Source organism: Gadus chalcogrammus, chromosome 22 (assembly GCF_026213295.1).
Source record: "Gadus chalcogrammus isolate NIFS_2021 chromosome 22, NIFS_Gcha_1.0, whole genome shotgun sequence".
NCBI classification, from domain to species: Eukaryota; Metazoa; Chordata; class Actinopteri; order Gadiformes; family Gadidae; genus Gadus; species Gadus chalcogrammus.
Window position 1 is genome coordinate 2,752,840 of NC_079433.1, and position 21,277 is coordinate 2,774,116.

General features: G+C 47.0%; 2 protein-coding genes across 2 annotated transcripts in view; one reads left to right on the top strand and one right to left on the bottom strand.

The window, feature by feature from the left end:
* LOC130375651 (collagen alpha-2(XI) chain-like) overlaps nucleotides 1-9,092 on the top strand; it is a 33,146-nt gene extending 24,054 nt beyond the window's left edge. The window contains exons 46-57 of the mRNA XM_056582692.1: nucleotides 485-538; nucleotides 893-1,000; nucleotides 1,549-1,602; nucleotides 1,878-2,039; nucleotides 2,387-2,440; nucleotides 3,731-3,766; nucleotides 3,856-3,909; nucleotides 4,296-4,575; nucleotides 5,435-5,550; nucleotides 6,179-6,247; nucleotides 6,426-6,662; nucleotides 7,554-9,092. Of these exons, the coding sequence (XP_056438667.1) occupies nucleotides 485-538; nucleotides 893-1,000; nucleotides 1,549-1,602; nucleotides 1,878-2,039; nucleotides 2,387-2,440; nucleotides 3,731-3,766; nucleotides 3,856-3,909; nucleotides 4,296-4,575; nucleotides 5,435-5,550; nucleotides 6,179-6,247; nucleotides 6,426-6,662; nucleotides 7,554-7,700 (1,371 nt within the window). The 3' untranslated portion in view covers nucleotides 7,701-9,092. The remainder of the gene's footprint in view (nucleotides 1-484; nucleotides 539-892; nucleotides 1,001-1,548; nucleotides 1,603-1,877; nucleotides 2,040-2,386; nucleotides 2,441-3,730; nucleotides 3,767-3,855; nucleotides 3,910-4,295; nucleotides 4,576-5,434; nucleotides 5,551-6,178; nucleotides 6,248-6,425; nucleotides 6,663-7,553) is intronic.
* LOC130375634 (estradiol 17-beta-dehydrogenase 8-like) lies at nucleotides 8,795-21,260 on the bottom strand. The gene is made up of 9 exons (XM_056582675.1): nucleotides 21,172-21,260; nucleotides 14,025-14,227; nucleotides 13,094-13,210; nucleotides 12,145-12,240; nucleotides 11,880-11,965; nucleotides 10,809-10,893; nucleotides 9,971-10,013; nucleotides 9,494-9,568; nucleotides 8,795-9,332 (listed from the first exon to the last, which is right to left on the bottom strand). Exons 1-9 carry the CDS (start codon nucleotides 21,215-21,217, stop codon nucleotides 9,313-9,315), a joined length of 771 nt encoding a protein of 256 aa, XP_056438650.1. The 5' UTR covers nucleotides 21,218-21,260; the 3' UTR covers nucleotides 8,795-9,312.
* Nucleotides 21,261-21,277: the final 17 nt, after the last annotated feature.

The following is a 21,277-nucleotide window of genomic DNA, read 5'->3' on the forward strand; positions in this document are numbered from 1 at the left end:
CAGGAGTCCTTCCTGAAGACCCTAGAACATTGTGGTCTAGAACGGTCGACCAGTGAGGTTCAGGAGTCCTTCCTGAAGACCCTAGAACGTTGTGCTTTAGAACGGTCGAACGGTGAGGTTCAGGAGTCCTTCCTGAAGACCCTAGAACGTTGTGCTCTAGAACGGTCGACCGGTGAGGTTCAGGAGTCCTTCCTGATGACCCTAGAACATTGTGCTCTAGAACGGTCGACCGGTGAGGTTCAGGAGTCCTTCCTGAAGACTCTAGAACGTTGTGCTCTTGAACAGTCAATCGGTGAAGCCCCACGTTTATTGCGTGGAGTAGAGAGGCTCTAGAGCAGCGACGCCAAGACTGTCAACCGTAATCCTTAATTTGGTCAATCAAACTTTATCTTTCATCTCGCTTTTCAGACAACAAGAAGTCTCACTGTGATACATTCTTTGATCGTTTTCCCGTCTCACTCTGTTCTTGTGTCTGATCTCCCAGGGCCCTGCCGGAACCAAAGGACCCGAAGGAAGACAGGGGGAGAAGGGAACCAAGGTGAGGGTTCAAAGGTCAAGCTCTGCTGCAAGGTCGTTTTGATCTAAGAGCCAGGCAGTGGCCAGACAAACGCCTTTTAGTGCTACCACAGTTTCCGGGCAACCCACACCCTATGGTGACATCACAACTCCTCAGTCCCTCCTCCTTTCTACGGAATACTTCAGAAGTTTGACTCAGTTTCTACGTACATTGAACCAGAGGAAAGTCTTCCTCTGGTTCAATGTACGTAGAAACTGAGTGTTACCCGACGGGGGGCTTTGCATGGTTGTGTGTGTGGATCCAGAACAGATTCATTGATGTGCTCGCGGCCTATGGTGTTAACGTTTCGCTGCGATGTTTCCTCTCTCTCTGCAGGGAGACTCCGGCGCTGTCGGCGCCCCAGGAAAGACGGGCCCCGTGGGGCCCCAGGGACAGCTAGGGAAGCCCGGAACCGAGGGCCTCAGGGGCCTGCCCGGATCCGTGGTCAGTACTTTGTCGGGATTCGTCGTCTGTTTCATCTTCCCCGCTTGTTTTTGCGTTTGGTTGTACGTGTCTTAGTTTCATTTTACATTCAGGGCGTTTAGCAGAAGCTTTCATCCAAAAGCGAATTACAATAAGTCCATTTGTCAGAAGAAAGAGAAACAACCATATGTCTCTGTGGGTACAGTGAGGATGCTCCTGGAACCAAGTGCCGATCACCAACAATCACTAGGTTAACCCGTTCCCTGTCTACCACAGAGATAGCTAGGATGAGATTCTACACGATGATAGGTACTATTTTTAAGTGGCAGCACAAACAACGTACAATAGTTGCGTAAGAGGGTTTGGGAGGTAGGGGGATAAGGGGGGGAGGCTATTCAAAGTCTGGGCGAACTCTGGACAAGTGAGTTTTCAGTCTAGTTGCTTTCAGTAGTGTTAAAAAAAAGGTTGTAACTTTAAAGTGTAGATGCCGAGCTACAGGGGGGCATAGAGAGAGAGCAGGGAGTGCTGCATTGTGGGAGTTGACGTGTGCTCGTGCTGATGTGTTGCAGGGGGAGCAGGGGTCTCCTGGCCTGACCGGACAGAAGGGACCTCCAGGACCTCTGGTAAGTCCTCCACCTCCACCTCCTCGTCCTCGCCCCCGTCAGCAGAACAGAGGACCGACCGGTCCTTCAGAACGCTTCCTGTTTCTAGATGTACTTCCTGTAGTTTTGCTGAACACAACGTGAGAGCTCCAGCCGGACCGGTGGACGTGTGCAGAGGTTTCGTGGTGGTGCACAACAGGACACTGGAGAGGGTGCACAGGACACATGTTAACCACGTCTCTCCTCTACCCTGTCCTCCTCTCCCTGCTCTCCCCCTCCCCCTCCTCCTCCCGCAGGGTCCTCCTGGTCTGCCTGGGCTGAGAGGAGATCCAGGCTCCAAGGGAGTGAAGGGTCACCCGGGTCTGATCGGTCTGATCGGACCCCCCGGGGAGCAGGGCGAGAAGGGAGACCGGGGCATGATCGGCTCCCACGGCACCGGGGGACCAAAGGGAGAGACCGTAGGTCACCCCCACCCTGAGACCCCCTGAGTCTGACCCCTGACCCTATGGTCCTGAGTCTAGACCCCCCTTAGTCTGACCCCTGACCCTATGATCCTGAGTCTATACCCCCCTGAGTCTGACCCCTGACCTCCACGTGTGTCTAGACCCCCCCAGTCTGACCCCTGACCCTGAGTCTAGACCCCCCCCAGTCTGACCCCTGACCTCCCAGTGTCTAGACCCCCCCAGTCTGACCCCTGACCTCACAGTGTGTCTAGACCCCCCCAGTCTGACCCCTGACCTCACAGTGTGTCTAGACCCCCCCAGTCTGACCCCTGACCTCCCTGTGTGTCTCTGCTGGGTTCCAGGGTCTGTCTGGAGCCACCGGACCACTAGGACCCTCTGGACCCCCCGGTCTGCCTGTAAGACCCTTTGACCTTTAACCTTAAATGTTTACATGTAGAGATGATCATGTGCTCACCTGTCTGTAGTGGTCCCCCATGGAGCTGTGGTGATGGTTCATGGGTTCACCACTCTGTAGTGATTACCTATGGAGATGTTCATGGGTTCACCGTTCTGTAGTGATTACCTATAGGGGTTCATGTGTTCACCACTCTGTAGTGATTACCTATAGGGGTTCATGTGTTCACCACTCTGTAGTGATTACCTATAGATATTCATGTGTTCACCGTTCTGTAGTGATAACATATAGATGTTCATGTGTTCACCACTCTGTAGTGATTAACTATAGATGTTCATGTGTTCACCACTCTGTAGTGATTACCTATGGAGATGTTCATGTGTTCACCACTCTGTAGTGATTACCTATGGAGATGTTCATGTGTTCACCACTCTGTAGTGATTAACTATAGATGTTCATGTGTTCACCACTCTGTAGTGATTAACTATAGATGTTCATGTGTTCACCACTCTGTAGTGATTACCTATGGAGATGTTCATGTGTTCACCGTTCTGTAGTGATTACCTATAGATGTTCATGTGTTCACCACTCTGTAGTGATTACCTATGGAGATGTTCATGTGTTCACCACTCTGTAGTGATTACCTATGGAGATGTTCATGGGTTCACCACTCTGTAGTGATTACCTATGGAGATGTTCATGTGTTCACCACTCTGTAGTGATTACCTATGGAGATGTTCATGTGTTCACCACTCTGTAGTGATTAACTATAGATGTTCATGTGTTCACCACTCTGTAGTGATTAACTATAGGGGTTCATGTGTTCACCGTTCTGTAGTGATTACCTATGGAGATGTTCATGTGTTCACCACTCTGTAGTGATTACCTATAGATGTTCATGTGTTCACCACTCTGTGGTGATTAACTATAGATATTCCTGTGTTCACCGTTCTGTAGTGATTACATATAGATGTTCATGTGTTCACCACTCTGTAGTAATTACCTACAGATATTCATGTGATCACCTGTCAGTAGTGATTACCTATAGATGTTCATGTGATCACCTGTCAGTAGTGATTACCTATAGATGTTCATGTGATCACCTGTCAGTAGTGATTACCTATAGATGTTCATGTGATCACCTGTCAGTAGTGATTACCTATAGATGTTCATGTGATCACCTGTCAGTAGTGATTACCTATAGATGTTCATGTGATCACCTGTCAGTAGTGATTACCTATAGAGCTGTGATGATGGTTCATGTGTTCACGAGGTCTAATTTTTTTTCCAGGGTCCTCAAGGAATCAAGGGAGCGAAGGGATCCAGTGTGAGTAGACCTTACTTATCACCTCGTTAGGGCCTTGTTAATTGCTAATTAGCTAATTGATTAATTCTGGTGTGTGTGTGTTTGTTTAGGGTGGATCAGGACCCAAGGGAGAGAAGGGTATACCTGGCGCTGCTGGACCCCCTGTGAGTACCCCCTCTCTCTTTACCAAACCAGAAGGTATATCACCTGGGCGGGAGTGACCAGCTCGTGCGTCGGCCCACAATGTTTTGGGCTTCGGTTTGGGTTTAGGCTGCTTTGTCGTTTGTCTTGAGTGTAGAGTGTGGGTGACAGACACACACTACTACAACGCACACGTTTGTGTGTGTTGTAATAGTGTGCGTTTGTCCTCCATAAACACGATGTGTTGGGGTGTAGACGAGCTGAAAGCCCCACTTCACGTCCACGCACCGACACAATCGCGTAGACGAACAACAAACACATCGAGGACGGACACAGCAAGGGTGACCTTCCCGTGTCCGATCGCCGTGACGACGATGACAACACTAACCCCCCCCTCCCTGCACCCCAGGGCCCCCCCGGCGACGTCATCCAGCCACTGCCCATCCAGCGCAGCCCCAAGTCCAAGCGCTCCATCGACGCCAGCAAGATGATGTGGGAGTCGGAGGCGGAGCAGGCGGACGCCCCCGGGGCGGCGGCGGCGGCGGGCGGCGAGGGCCTGGAGGAGATCTTCGGCTCGCTCAACTCGCTGCGGCAGGAGATCGAGACCATGCGCTTCCCGCTGGGAACCCGGGACAGCCCCGCCCGCACCTGCCAGGACCTGCTGCTCAGCCAGCCAGGGCTCCCCGACGGTACGATGGGGGGTTCCTCCGCCAGGGAGGGGGCTGCTGCTCCACCCCCTCTCCCCTCGCTCCGCCCCCTCTCCCCTCGCTCCTCCACCCCCTCTCCCCTCGCTCCTCCACCCTCCTCTCGCTCCTCCCTCCTTTCCTCGCCTCCTCCTCGTTCCTCCTCCCTCCCCTCCTCTCTCCTCTCCTCCTTCCTCCTCCTCCCTCCTCCTCCCTCCCCTCCTCCCTCCCTTTCCTCTCCTCCTCCTCGTTCCTCCTCCCTCCCCTCCTCTCTCCTCTCCTCCCTCCTCCTCCTCGTTCCTCCTCCCTCCCCTCCTCTCTCCTCTCCTCCCTCCTCCTCCTCGTTCCTCCTCCCTCCCCTCCTCTCTCCTTCCTCCTCTCTCCTTCCTCCTCTCTCCCTCTGCCTTCCTTCGTCATCTCCCCTCTCCTCCTCCTCGCTCACACTTTTTTTCTCCCTCCTCCTCGCTTCTACCTCTCCTCCTTCCTTTACTCTCCTCCCTCCTTCCTTCCTCTCCCCTCTCCCCTCTCCTCCCTCCCATCCTTTCCTCTCCTCCTCCCTCTACCCTCTCCCCCTCTGTCCTCCTTCCAGGACACCTTCAGCTAGCTGTGATGTCTCTCACTGGGTGTGGTCCTCTGTGATGGTTTGTCACTGGGTGGTGTAGCGGAGGTGTCCTCTGGTCCTCAGCTCTCTGTCTCCCCCTGCAGGAGAGTACTGGATCCACCCCCTCACTGGGTGGTGTAGCGGAGGTGTACTCTGGTCCTCAGCTCTCTGTCTCCCCCTGCAGGAGAGTACTGGATCCACCCCCTCACTGGGTGGTGTAGTAGAGGTGTCCTCTGGTCCTCAGCTCTCTGTCTCCCCCTGCAGGAGAGTACTGGATCGACCCCAACCAGGGCTGCTCGCGGGACTCCTTCAAGGTGTTCTGTAACTTCACCAGCGGATCGGCCGAGACCTGCCTGTACCCCAGCCGGGCCAGCAACACTGTGAGTTACCGCCTGTTACACCTCCGGTACAGCCTCAGGACACCAGGAACACCTGGAGAACAGGCTCAGGACACCAGGAACACCTGGAGAACAGGCTCAGGACACCAGGAACACCTGGAGAACAGGCTCAGGACACCATGAACACTAAGAGAACACGCTAGAGAACAGGCTCAGGACGTGTTCCAATAACAGCTTTAGAACAGGCTCAGGACACCAATATCCCTCAGAGAACAGGCTCAGGACACCATTACCCTTAGGAACAGGCTCAGGACACCAGGAACACCTGGAGAACAGGCTCAGGACACCAGGAACACCTGGAGAACAGGCTAGAGAACAGGCTCAGGACGTGTTCCAAAAACAGCTTTAGAACAGGCTCAGGGCACCAATAACACCTGGAGAACAGGCTAGGGAACAGGCTAGGGAACAGGCTCACGGCACCAATAACACCTGGAGAACAGGCTCAAGACGTGTTCCAATAGCACCTAGAGAACAGTTGACTATGAACTATGGAACAGTGAACTACTGTTGGATTCGGTTCGGTGGTAAGAGGGGTTCCAGATGGAGGAGTGGGGGTCAGTGTTAGGCCGGGTCTGAGCTGGGGGTTAACCTGACGCCCTCGTGTACGCAGGTGAAGATGGACACCTGGGAGACGGAGACCCCCGGGTCCTGGTACAGCAGCTTCGCCGCAGGAAGCAAGGTCAGTAGACCACGCCCCCTATTCAAAGACCACGCCCCCTATCCAAAGACCACGCCCCCAACCTGCACACTCAAATTCCACCCAGCTTTGCCAGATTGGGCCAGATCTGGCAAAACAATACTGAAACCACACCCTGTCAGATCGACCCCTGACCCCTGACCCTTGACCTTCCCTCCAGTTCTCCTACGTGGACGCCAGCGGGGAGCCGGTGGGCGTGGTCCAGCTGGGCTTCCTGAGGCTGCTGAGCGTCCAGGCGCGTCAGAACCTCACCTACCACTGCCAGCGTTCCGTGGCCTGGGCCGACCGCAGCGCCAAGGACGGCCACCAGAGGGCGCTGCAGCTGCAGGCCGCCAACGACGAGGAGCTTAGCTACCAGACCTACCCCTACATCAAGGCCCTGGTGGACGGCTGCTCTGTGAGTCAACACACACGCACAACGTACAACACACAACACACACTGTTTTACACTTTTATATTTAGTCACACGCACAGTTTTAATAAGAGTCATCTGACTGAACAATATCATGGTAACGTGTTGCAGTGTGTATGACAGTAACATGTGACCCTGTGTTGCAGTGTGTATGACGGTAACATGTTGCAGTGTGTATGACAGTAACATGTTGCAGTGTGTATGACGGTAACATGTTGCAGTGTGTATGACAGTAACATGTTGCAGTGTGTATGACGGTAACATGTTGCAGTGTGTATGACGGTAACATGTTGCAGTGTGTATGACGGTAGCATGTGACCCTGTGTTGCAGTGTGTATGACGGTAACATGTGACCCTGTGTTGCAGTGTGTATGACAGTAACATGTTGCAGTGTGTATGACGGTAACATGTGACCCTGTGTTGCAGTGTGTATGACAGTAACATGTTGCAGTGTGTATGACGGTAACATGTTGCAGTGTGTATGACGGTAACATGTGACCTTGTGTTGCAGTGTGTATGACGGTAACATGTTGCAGTGTGTATGACAGTAACATGTGACCCCGTGTTGCAGTGTGTATGACGGTAACATGTGACCCTGTGTTGCAGTGTGTATGACGGTAACATGTTGCAGTGTGTATGACGGTAACATGTGACCCTGTGTTGCAGTGTGTATGACGGTAACATGTGACCCTGTGTTGCAGTGTGTATGACGGTAACATGTGACCCTGTGTTGCAGTGTGCATGACGGTAACATGTGACCCTGTGTTGCAGTGTGTATGACGGTAACATGTGACCCTGTGTTGCAGTGTGTATGACAGTAACATGTGACCCCGTGTTGCAGTGTGTATGACGGTAACATGTGACCCTGTGTTGCAGTACCGTAAGGGCCTGGACCGGACGGTGCTGGAGGTGAACACGCCACAGGTGGAGCACCTTCCTCTGATGGACGTCAAGGTGACAGACTTTGGGGAGAGCAACCAGCAGTTTGGTCTGGAAGTCGGACCTGTTTGCTTCCAGGGCTAAACACACACACACACAAGCACACACACACACACAATGACCAAGAACCACACACACACACACACACACGCATGCACTTAGAGATACATGTCGACATGGTAACAGCTGCCCTACTAATTTGTAAATTATCTTGTAAATGATATGAAACACACACACACACACACACACACACACACACACACATCATAGAGCACCTAAACACACTTCTATAGACACAAACTCAGACACGCTCATAAACACACACTCTTTTTGGGAGACAACCAATCACTCGCCTTGGGGGAAAAAGACCCCTCCCAACTTCAAAATGGACGCCAACCCATGGGGACCTCGGGAAGTGTCACGAAGAGGTCCGCATCCAACGGCCAATAGGAAGACAGAAGAGGACGGTTACTTCAGGATGAAACGTGTTCTTCTGACATCACAGAATAAGCCCCGCCCCTTGTGGGAGGAGCAGGCGACTCGGTTTAGCCCCGCCCCCTTCTCCGCCCACTCTCCAAGCTGTCAGTCACTCCTCTCCTCCGCGCTGGACTCCTCCGTGAGAGAAGATCGTTTCTCCACGCTAATAACATCTTGTTCGCTCTACTTTTGCTTTCGATATTTTATTTACTATTTAAAAAAAAATACACTGCCTGCTTAATCCAGAACAAATATACCCCTTCTATCTTGCCGGTGTGTTGCATTGTGGTTAATGTAGTCCAAGTGGAGACAACAGGGAGGTGACCTTTAGGAGAATCCAAATGCCCAAGAGAGCAGCGTTAAGAACAGGACCAGCAGACCCCAGACCAGCTGTAGACCACCCCCCCCCCCCCCAGGGAGACGAAGGCAGTCCAGTCCAGTTGTACAGAGATAGTATTCTATTGTATTTATTTAAATAAGCCCAGCAGGGTGCTTTGGGATCCAACTGAACCAGAACATCAGGGGCTGCTTGGGGTCATGACCCTAGTCCCCCCCCCCCCCCCGCCCCGCCCCATATCGTATTCACTGGTCTGAAGGTTCTGTCAGCTGGGGCTGCTTAGGTCCCACCTGGTCCCATGACCTCGGGGTTCCATCAGGGGGGAGGAGGGGGGAGGTAGAGGGGGGAGGTAGAGGGGTCCGTATGGCAGGGAGGAGTGGGTGGTTCCCTTCCCCAAGAGTCCGGAGAACCGCCCAGAACCGGATCCATTATGTTTATTATTTTTGTTGGAGAAACAATGTTTTGACAACAATCATGGTGCTGGAAAAAAGAAAAAGTATTATTTTATAATGTGTGTAAGTAATTTTTTTAAATTCTTGTTTCTGTAATATATAACCTTTTTAAAAAGAGTCGCTGTTGTGTCGCCTGTTTCTCTTTTAAAAAGGTCGCCCAAATAAACCAATAAAAAGCAGAAGAGGTTTACAAAACAATGTTGCTGGATGTTTTTATACAAATTGTAATTTATTACAGGATCGTTCAGAAATATACAGCATTTACAAATGTAATAATTACAAAAAAAATAGGCAATCAAGTTGATTTCTTCAGAATTAATAATTAATTAAAGATGGCCGCCGTCCACAGTCCAAAAGGCACCCGCTGCCGTCGTGATTGACAGCTGGCTCGACCAATGAGAGGTTCTGTGTATCCATGGCGACGCCGTCTCTATCCCATGAAAAGCCCTCCTGAGGGGTGAGACACACGACGCAGCGGTTAGCGAGACAGCGCGGCGCTGGACCGCCACGACCCGTCTCACCTCGCCGAGGTGAGACGGGTCGTCGGTCAGCTCGGACCAGTGGACCGCGTGAAGGGGCCGGTGACACCCGGCGGGTGCTCAGAGACGTACCGGTGACCTCGATGCTGGCGCCCGTGATGTAGCGAGAGTCGTCCGATGCCAGGAAGGAACAAACATCTGCAACCTCTGGACAGACGGACGGGATGCAGACGGAGGGACGTCAGATGACGGAGAGACCAAGGACCGCTACAACATGCCTTCTGTTGTAGTGGTGGCTCGTTCAGAGTTAAAGTTAATGTTTGTTAAGTTAACATAATGGTGCGTCAGCTACGCTACAGATACTTTCTCTTCGTTAACGTTATAACGTCATGCTAGATAGGTTAAAGTTCTTCATGTCGGTTAGTTTAATGTTACGTTAGATAGGTTAAAGTGACTTTGTTAGTTAACATTACATTAGAAGTTAGTTAACATTACATTAGATGTGTTAATAGCTTTGTGTTGGTTAACGTTACATTAGCTGCGTTACAGAGACTCTGTGTTGGTTAATGTAACGGTAAGGGGTGTGTGGGGGGGGGGGGGGGGGCTCACCGGCAGGCTCGCCCATCCTCCCCAGAGGCACCAGCGACGTCATCTGAAACCAGACGGGACAACGGTACTTTTATTTTGGTAGATCCACCATACTCACACTCTTCAATCAGCAGGTACTTTTATTTTGGTAGATCCACCATACTCACACTCTTCAATCAGCAGGTACTTTTATTTTGGTAGATCCACCATACTCACACTCTTCAATCAGCAGGTACTTTTATTTTGGTAGATCCACCATACTCACACTCCTCAATCAGCAGGTACTTTTATTTTGGTAGATCCACCATACTCACACTCCTCAATCAGCAGGTACTTTTATTTTGGTAGATCTACCATACTCACGAGGTGAGGGGAGAGTGTGGATCCCTCTCCCCTCACCTTGTGGATCCATCTCCCCTCACCGTGTGGATCCCTCTCCCCTCACCTTGTGGACCCCTCTCCCCTCACCGTGTGGATCCCTCTCCCCTCACCGTGTGGATCCCTCTCCCCTCACCTTGTGGATCCCTCTCCCCTCCCCGTGTGGATCACTCTCCCCTCACCGTGTGGATCACTCTCCCCTCACCGTGTGGACCCCTCTCCCCTCACCGTGTGGATCCCTCTCCCCTCACCGTGTGGATCACTCTCCCCTCACCTTGTGGATCCCTCTCCCCTCACCGTGTGGATCACTCTCCCCTCACCGTGTGGATCACTCTCCCCTCACCGTGTGGATCACTCTCCCCTCACCGTGTGGATCCCTCTCCCCTCACCTTGTGGATCCCTCTCCCCTCACCTTGTGGATCACTCTCCCCTCACCGTGTGGATCCCTCTCCCCTCACCGTGTGGATCCCTCTCCCCTCACCTTGTGGATCACTCGCTCCGGGACCTTGTCAGTCATGGGGGTTGAGATGAACCCCGGCAGGACGCAGTTACACCGGATCCTGTACCTGAAGGGACGGAGCAGGTTCACTATTACACACAGGGGGTTCACTATTACACACAGGGTGTTCACTATTACACACAGGGGGTTCACTATTACACACAGGGGGTTCACTATTACACACAGGGGGTTCACTATTACACACAGGGGGTTCACTATTACACACAGGGTGTTCACTATTACACACAGGGGGTTCACTATTACACACAGGGGGTTCACTATTACACACAGGGGGTTCACTATTACACACAGGGGGTTCACTATTACACACAGGGGGTTCACTATTACACACAGGGTGTTCACTATTACACACAGGGGGTTCACTATTACACACAGGGGGTTCACTATTACACACAGGGGGTTCACTATTACACACAGGGGGTTCACTATTACACACAGGGTGTTCACTATTACACACAGGGGGTTCACTATTACACACAGGGGGTTCACTATCACACACAGGGGGTTCACTATCACACGCAGGGTGTTCACTATCACACACAGGGGGTTCACTATTACACACAGGGGGTTCACTATTACACACAGGGTGTTCACTATTACACACAGGGGGTTCACTATTACACACAGGGGGTTCACTATTACACACAGGGTGTTCACTATTACACACAGGGTGTTCACTACTACACACAGGGTGTTCACTATTACACACAGGGTGTTCACTATTACACACAGGGTGTTCACTACTACACACAGGGGGTTCACTACTACACACAGGGGGTTCACTATTACACACAGGGTGTTCACTATTACACACAGGGTGTTCACTACTACATGTTCACTAATATACACAGGATGTTCACTATTAGACACAGGATTTTCACTATGACACACTGCATGTTCACTACAACACACACACACACACACACTGCATGTTCAGTACTAAACACAGGATAATACTACTACACACTGTATTTTCTCTACTACACACTGCATGTTCACTAGTACCCACTGAACGGTAGTGTCTCTACCGACCTGCTGAGTTCTTTGGCGGCCGTTCTGGTGATTCCCTCCACACCTGCCTTGGACGCCGAGTAGTTAACCTGCCCAATGTTGCCCACCTACACACACACACACACACACACACACACACACACACACACACACACACACACACACACACACACACACACACACACACACACACACACACACACACACACACACACACACACCGTCCTTTCATGTTTTGGTCTCCTTCAATATGATTGGTCGCTGTGGGTCTGGGACACGCACACACCTTGCCCACGATGCTGCCCACGGTAACGATGGAACCTTTGGATACTCCGCTGGCCACCATCGCCGCGGCAACGGCCTGAACGACCAGGAAGGTCCCCTGGAGGGAGACGGGTGAGAGGTTCCGCAGTACACTGGTTCTGTTCTGCTACTCAAACGTCACTTGGAGGACTCAATGCCTCGCCAACTTATTCCTTCTGACTAGCAAAGTGCTGCAGCCTCTGAGGTTCAGACAGACTTTAAGACAGACAGACTTTAAGACAGACAGACTTTAAGACAGACAGACTATAAGACTGACAGACTATAAGACTGACAGACTATAAGACTGACAGACTATAAGACAGACTATAAGACAGACAGACTATAAGACAGACAGACTATAAGACTGACAGACTATAAGACAGACAGACTATAAGACTGACAGACTATAAGACTGACAGACTATAAGACAGACAGACTATAAGACTGACAGACTATAAGACAGACAGACTATAAGACAGACAGACTTTGAGACAGACGGACTATAAGACTGACAGACTTTAAGACAGACAGACAAACAGACTATAAGACTGACAGACTTTGAGACAGACGGACTATAAGACAGACAGACTAGAAGACAGACTGACTATAAGACTGACAGACTTTAAGACTGACAGACTTTGAGACAGACGGACAAACAGAATTTAAGACAGACGGACTATAAGACAGACTGACTATAAGACCGACTGACTATAAGAGAGACAGACATAAGACAGACGGACTTTAAGTCAGACGGACACACAGACTCCTCACGAGTGTCCATATCACCTATAGTACATCCATGACTATAATCAATACTCTAATATTGATAAGGTGGTACGCCAATCAGCTGTTGAAGGGTCAACCCCCCCCCCCCCCGGCTCTGGCCCCTCCCCCCCGGTGGCGTTGGAGTGGGCGTCGGCTCCGAGCCTCACCTTGAGGTTCACGCCGACCACGCGGTCGAAGGCCGCCTCCTCCAGCCGCAACAGGAAGTCGTCCTGCGTGATTCCCGCCGCGTTCACGCACACCGACGCCGGCTGGAAGTAGCGGCGCTGGAGAGGAGACAGGAGACAGGAGACAGGAGTCAGGAGACAGGAGACAGGAGACAGGAGACAGGAGACAGGAGACAGGAGACAGGAAACAGTGGCTCAGAGGACGCAGGGTTCGATACGTCAGAGCGCTCACTGGGTCGCTGGGGAGCCAGGGGGTGGCGGGTTCTTTTGATATTCAATTTATAATTTGCTTGTTCTCCTGATTTGCTCATCTTTGGTTTCAGTTTCATCCCGTTGCATAAGAACCTTACGGGAAGGTAAAGGTTGCTCCAGGTATTGGTCAAACCCTCAGGCGTTACCAGGGAAACAAAGTTATGGCTTGTGAACAAAAATTATATTTGGTCTGTAAAACGCAAGAAATTATAAATTAATGGTCTTAATTTATTTTTTTGGCAAGTGACCGTGGTATAAGCGGGATAATGCCCTTCGAGTTGTCCATTGTCAGGAATTAATGTTCTTCACGGAGGCAACCCTCATCCATTAATCCCTGATATTGGACACCTCATCGGGCATCAGCCCTTACTGATGCTTGTGTATTGCGTTTATTGTTTTTCTATACATGATTAATAATAACAAAAAAAAACTGATAGTGCTACAGAACCAACATTAGTTCCGTCCGTTAATTCTTGTTTATTTGAATGAGAAAAAATGTTAATGGTCCACATGTCAAAAATGGGCTTTGACCCTCGGGAAGGAATAATCAAATAATTGAATATTCTGACCCATCCCTAGTGTCTACCTGTCCGTGTCTCACCTGTATGCGGCTCTACCTGTCTGTGTCAACCTGTCTGTGTTTCACCTGTCTGTGTCTCACCTGTATGCTCTCCACCAAGTCCTCCACGCTCTGCTTGGACGAGACGTCCACCGCCGACGCCATGTGTTCTTGTACTTTGTGGTCACGTGACAGGCTGCGCAGCGTCTCATTGGCCGCCTCCTCGTTCAGGTCCGCCACCACCACCAGCGCGCCCTCAGAGGCGAATCGCTGACACACCGCGCGGCCGATCCCACTGCCCCCTCCTGGCGGACAGATGGTATGACAGGCTTCATCATTGACCGATGATCTGTGATGAAGCCTGCAATACCATCTCTCCACCAGCAGGGGCCAGCGGCGTCCACCCCAAGAACCCTTATGTTATGAGAGACTGAATTATGGGCTCCGTTGGTTTTTGGTTTAATGCACAAAATCGCAAATAGAGGCGTTTTTTTTATGCTTATTAATTCAAAATAAATACAATCATTGGTTGGTTGCTGTTGAAGATAGTTAATTATGAATATTAATATAGTTATAATATAGTTACCAAAAAAAACACATTTGGAACATATGCGCTGTGGCACGCACACGGTTTGCATGTGTTACTGCGAAGACAAACAAAATCTAAAACACAAGAAAATCAGAAAAACCTACATTCAACCAGTGGGGTACCCTCAGATGACCCCTGACTCTCTGAGGAGGTACCTCCAAGTACCCCCTCCATGCCAGGGCGCCCTGAATTTTAGAAGGATTTAGTACGATGGTATGATATTATACGACGTAATGACGGGCTGCGAGCCTGTGACGCTGGCTGGTGTCGGTTGGCTGGCTGCGACGACAGACCAGCCGCTGGCCACTGGCCGCTGGCTGCGACGACAGGCCAGCCATGGCTGGCCGCTGTCTGCCGCTGGCCACTGGCCGCTGGCTGCGGCTGGCAGCTGGCTCTGGCAGGCTGACCGACTAGGTCACGACCATAAAAGCGTCGCAACCCTTTTGGCGGCAAATAGGTCGCAACCAACCAGAGGTATGGCTGACGACCATGGTTTTTTTCATGACGACCAATAAAAAATGACAGTGTTACCCATTATGTTTTTTTTCATGACGACCAATAAAAAATGACAGTGTTACCCCTTATGTTTTTTTTCATGACGACCAATAAAAAACAACAGTGTTACCCCAAATGTTTTTTTTCATGACGACCAATAAAAAACAACAGTGTTACCCCTTATGTTTTTTTTCATGACGACCAAAGAGAAACGACAGTGTCACCCCTCATGTTTCATTTGATAAAAACGACAGTGTTACCCCCTATGTTTTAATTGATAAATATCGACAGTGTTACCCATTATGGTTTTTTTCATGAAGATGAATAAAAAACGACAGTGTTACCCCCTATGTTTTAATTGATAAATATCGACAGTGTTACCCCTGATGTTTTTTTTCATGACGACCAATAAAAAACAACAGTGTTACCCCTTACGTTTTTTTTCATGACGACCAATAAAAAACAACAGTGTTACCCCTCAGGTTTTTTTTGATAAAAAGTACAGTGTTACCCCTTATGTTTTTTTTGATAAAAAGTACAGTGTTACCCCTTATGGTTTTTTTCATGACGACCAAAGAAAAACGACAGTGTCGCCCCTCATATTTCATTTGATAAAAACGACAGTGTTACCCCCTATGTTTTAATTGATAAATATAGACAGTGTTACCCATTATGGGTTTTTTCATGACGACCAATAAAAAACAACAGTGTTACCCCTTATGTTTTTTTGATAGAAACTACAGTGTTACCCATTATGGTTTTTTTCATGACGACCAATAAAAAATGACAGTGTTACCCATTATGTTTTTTTTAATGACGACCAATAAAAAATGAAAGTGTTACCCCTTATGTTTTTCTTCATGACGACCAGTAAAAAACAACAGTGATACCCTTAATGTTTTTTTTCATGACGACCAATAAAAAACAACAGTGTTACCCCTTATGTTTTTTTTCATGACGACCAAAGAGAAACGACAGTGTCACCCCTCATGTTTCATTTGATAAAAACGACAGTGTTACCCCCTATGTTTTAATTGATAAATATCGACAGTGTTACCCATCATGGTTTTTTTCATGACAACGAATAAAAAACGACAGTGTCACCCCCTATGTTTTAATTGATAAATATCGACAGTGTTACCCATTATGTTTTTTTTCATGACGACCAATAAAAAACAACAGTGTTACCCGTAATGTTTTTTTTCATGACGACCAATAAAAAACAACAGTGTTACCCCTTATGTTTTTTTTCATGACGACCAATAAAAAATGACAGTGTTACCCCTTATGTTTTTTTTCATGGCGACCAATAAAAAACAACAGTGTTACCCCTTATGTTTTTTTCCTGACGACAAATATAAAACAACAGTGTTACCTCATATGTTTTTTTTCATGACGACCAATAAAAAACAACAGTGTTACCCCTTATGTTTTTTTTCATGACGACCAATAAATATCGACAGTGTTACCCCTTATGTTTTTTTCCCATGATGACTAATGAAAAACAACAGTGATACCCCTTATATTTTATTTGAGAAGGACAATTTTTTTTTTTTGATATGTTTTTTTTCATTACGACCAATAAAATACGACAGTGTTACCCCTCATGTTTTTTCCATGTTGACCAATAAATAACGACAGTGGTACCCCTGTCGACGTTTATGCGGGGATGCGAACCTGAGCTGTTTAGAGTGTTGCCCTCCGAACTTATTAATGCACCATCAAGACACCGGATATAGACAGCACAAAGGTTATATTTGACTTTATAATTCGCATGAAATAGAGATAAGAGTCTTCCAACAGAGGTCACCGGACTTGAACCCCGGTCTCCAGGGGGAAAGCTCACTGCTCTCTCCACTTCCCACTGAGATTTTTGATTCAATTTTGTCTGAGGTTATATATGACAGTACAATAGACATGATAGCATTACGTTTGAAATTAAAGATATTGTGTTTTCCACAGGAATTGAACCCCGGTCTCCAGTGGGTTAGGCAGAGTGCACTCCACTGCACCACTGAGGCGATGACATTACACAATAATCAATCATCAATAAAGAGGATATAAATTACATAAAAATGTATCTGTGTATTTCTATTATTTCCCTTATGTTTTTTTTCATGACGACCAATAAAAAACAACAGTGTTACCCCTTATGTTTTTTTTCATGACGACCAATAAAAAACAGTGTTACCCTTTATGTTTTTTTTCATGACGACCAATAAAAAACAACAGTGTTACCCCTTATGTTTTTTTTCATGGCGACCAATAAAAAACAACAGTGTTACCCCTTATGTTTTTTTTCATGACGACCAATAAAAAAACAACAGTGTTACCCCTTATGTTTTTTATCATGACGACCAATAAAAAACGACAGTGTTACCCCTTATGTTTTTTTTCATGACGACCAATAAAAAAACAACAGTGTTACCCTTTATGTTTTTTTTCATGACGACCAATAAAAAACGACAGTGTTACCCCTTATGTTTTTCTTCATGATGACCAATAAAATAACAACTGTGTTACCCCTTATGTTTTTTCCATGTTGTATTTGGTGCTAAAACGGAAAGGCTTAAAGTAACCCAACACCTTCACTCTCTGTCCCTGAAAACCTCAATCAAAGCCAGAAACCTAGGGGTTATCATGGATTCTGATTTACATTTCGAAAGTCACATCAAATCAGTTACAAAATCTGCATATTATCACCTTAAACATGTAGCAAGACTTAGAGGGCTCATGTCCACCGAAGACTTACAAAAACTTGTACATGCCTTTATCACTAGTAAGCTTGATTACTGCAATGGTCTCCTTACAGGTCTCCCAAAACAAACTCTAAGGAAGCTTCAGCTTGTTCAGAATGCTGCTGCTAGAGTTTTAACAAAGACCAAAAAATTTGAACATATTACACCAATTCTTAAATCGTTACATTGGCTTCCTGTAGGTCAGAGAATTTATTTTAAAATCATGTTGCTAACCTATAAATCCCTACATGGTTTAGGCCCAAAATATTTAACTGATATGCTTCCACTACATAAGCCTTCTAGAACACTAAGATCTTCTGAGACCAATCTGTTAATTATCCCCAGAGTAAACACGAAACATGGGAAAGCAGGATTTAGTTACTATGCAACAAATAGCTGGAATAAACTCCCTGAGGATTTAAGACTTGCCCCAACTCTGAGCACCTTCAAAACAAGATTGAAGACTTTTATGTTTGCTTTAGCTTTCTGCTAAATCTTAAATACTTTACCTTTATTTTACTAAAATGCCTTTTTAACTTTCCCTTTATTTTCTATTTTTACCAGAAAAATACATGACATTTGCTGAGTAATGAAGTTGTGTCATTAAGAGCTTGACGAAGTGAAAACTGAATATTTGTTTGTTGTTTGCCTTTGGTTCTGGGCTAGAGTCCTACAATATTGTAATAGATTGTCCTTTAGGTCGGGTTGTAGTCCCGACTTGGGTTCCAGAGAGTCTGTTGATCTGATCTTAAATTACTTTCAATTTAATTTTCTCACTTTCTTAAATACATTGCACTTTCAATTTTACTTGCTAAAAAGCCTTTTTAACTTTCTATTTTACTCATTTCTTTGCATATGTTTTCTTTTACTTATCTATTATTTTATTTTATTGTATAACAATGTTTATATGTGAAGCACTTTGAGTCTGCCTTGTGTATGAAAAGTGCTATATAAATAAAGTTGCCTTGCCTTGCCTTGCCTTGCCATGTTGACCAATAAAAAACGACAGTGTCACCCCTCATGTTTCATTTGATGAAAACAACAGTGTTACCCCTTATGTTTTTTTTCATGACGACCAAAGAAAAACAACAGTGTTACAATGTTTTATTTGATAAATATCTACAGTGTTACCCCTTATGTTTTTTTTCCCATGATGACTGATGAAAAACAACATTTATGCCCCTTATATTTTATTTGAGAAAGACAATTTTTTTTTCTTTTATATGTTTTTTTTCATTACGACCAATAAAATACGACAGTGTTACCCCTTATATTTTATTTGACAAAGACAACAGTGTTACCCGTTATGTTTTTTTTCATGACGCCCAATAAAAAAGAACAGTATTACCCCTTATGTTTTTATTCATGATGACCAATAAAAAAACAACATTGTCACCCCCTATGTTTTATTTGATAAATATCGACAGTGTTACCCCTTATGTTTATTTCATGACGGCCGATAAAAACCGACAGAGTTACCCCTCATGTTTTTTCCATGTTGACCAATAAAAAACGACAGTGGTACCCCAGTCAACGTTATTGCGGGGATCCGACCCTGAGCTGTTTAGAGTGTTAACCTCCGAAATTATCAATGCACCATCAAGACACCGGATAAAGTCAACACAATGGTTATACTTGACTTTATAATTCGCATGAAATAGAGATAAGAGTCTTCCAAAAGAAGACATCAACCAGACTTGAACCCCGGTCGCCAGGGGGTAAGCTCACAGCTCTCTCCACTTCCCACTGAGATTTGTAATTTACATATGTCTGTGGTCATATATGACATGATGGCGTTACGTTTAAAATGAAAGATATTGTGTTTTCCACAGAAATTGAGCCGCGGTCTCCAGTGGGTTAGGCATAATTTCCACATTGTTTACTTGCTAACGTTTGTGAATAACAGTGGCTAGTTGGCAGAACTCTTTTTACACACCAGTAGAGTGTTTATCAGAGCGGAGCCCTGAATGTGACGTCACCCGTCATCTCGTCTCTGTAAACAATGGATGTTGCGATGTCATTACATAGACTCTCTCTCAGCACCCCCCCCTGGGACTGACTTTCCGTGTCCCTGGTGTTACCCTCTATATTTTATTCGATACATTTCGACAGTGTTGTATATTACACTATAACTTTCTTCATAGGATATTTTATTAGTCTTTGACATTTAACAAATCAATAGGCTATACAATATAATCAATATAAATTTGTACACATCACTGTATTACAAAGTTAATTTAAAATTAATTAAATATAGATGGATAGACCAATAGGCCTATATATTATTCTATGTACGTTTTTATTATACTGATGCACGTGTATTTATTCTGTTCAATGAGATGTTAACTGATAACATATAGGCTTTTTGTTATGGTAGCAGCCATGGTGACAATGGCTGGCTGCCACAGGTCGCTCATTCAGCCATACCTCTGGTTGGTTGCGACCTATTTGCCGCCAAAAGGGTCGCAACCCTTTTATGGTCGTGACCTAGTCGGTCAGCCTGCCAGAGCCAGCTGCCAGCCGCAGCCAGCGGCCAGCGGCCAGCGGCAGACAGCCGGGCCTGTCGTCGCAGCCAGCCAGCCGATACCAGCCAGGCATCGCAGCCCGTCATTACGTCGTATAATTATCATACCATCGTACTAAAACTTACAAAAAATTTCAAATGAAAGAGGCCGATTGCGTCAGTAAGTTTGACTAAAAGAGCAGAAATTTATCTGACCCCGGAGAGAATCGAACAACCGCCTTCTTGATTACTAACCAGGCGTCACTACCGCTTGAACCACTGTGACAAATTCTTCTACAATATGCGCTTATATTAACCTATATCACTCTATAACGAAGAACTTTGTGCATAACATACCTTATTAGGCTTAATGACATTTAACAAAACAAAAAGGCTATACGTAATATATAAAATACATTATTTGATTACAACTAATATATTTTATTGACACTGATAGACCAACGATGTCATCATTTTAAACTGTAGGCCTACTTCAATATAAAAATATAAAAATAATATTTGTAATAAAGAGCTGTAGGAAGCTTTCGCCAGAGAGCAGGGCTTTCTGGTACTTCAACTGTCGCAAAAAACCCGTTAAGTTACCTTAACATGCAAATTAACTGATAAACGACCGCCCATAGATTTTGAGCGAGCGACCAAGACAGCCAGCGACTACAGCGTATGAAAGCAGCCCGACGAGCGACCTACGTCGCGACCAATGCGACCTACGACGCGACGCACGTCGTTGGCCACTCAAGAGCTCGGTCTTCCTCAAAACGGGGTCCAACTCTGTTAACATAATCCGGGGTGGTTCTTGAGAACCGGAGCCGGTTCAGTTGGCAACCACTACAGTTCGACCAATTAACACAACTAAGAGCTGAGTTCAGCACGGTAAGAAGCAGAGGTTAGGACTGTGGGACTGACCTGTGACCAGCGCCAACCTTGAAATGAGTCTTGTTGTGGCCGCCATGATGTTAGTGTTTTATGTGCGTCGTGCCAGTCTGATCCACCAGGGGGCGCCGGGGGACCG

Bases quoted from the DNA above. Each gene is read 5' to 3' on its own strand.
- LOC130375634 (XM_056582675.1), bottom strand. From the start codon at position 21,217: ATGGCGGCCACAACAAGACTCATTTCAAGGTTGGCGCTGGTCACAG. The intron at 11,966-12,144 runs GTGTGTGCGTGT...GTGTGTGTGTAG, and splicing joins TGGGCAGCATCGTGGGCAAG to GTGGGCAACATTGGGCAGGT. The intron at 10,014-10,808 runs GTGAGGGGAGAG...GTCTGGTTTCAG, and splicing joins CGGAGCGAGTGATCCACAAG to ATGACGTCGCTGGTGCCTCT.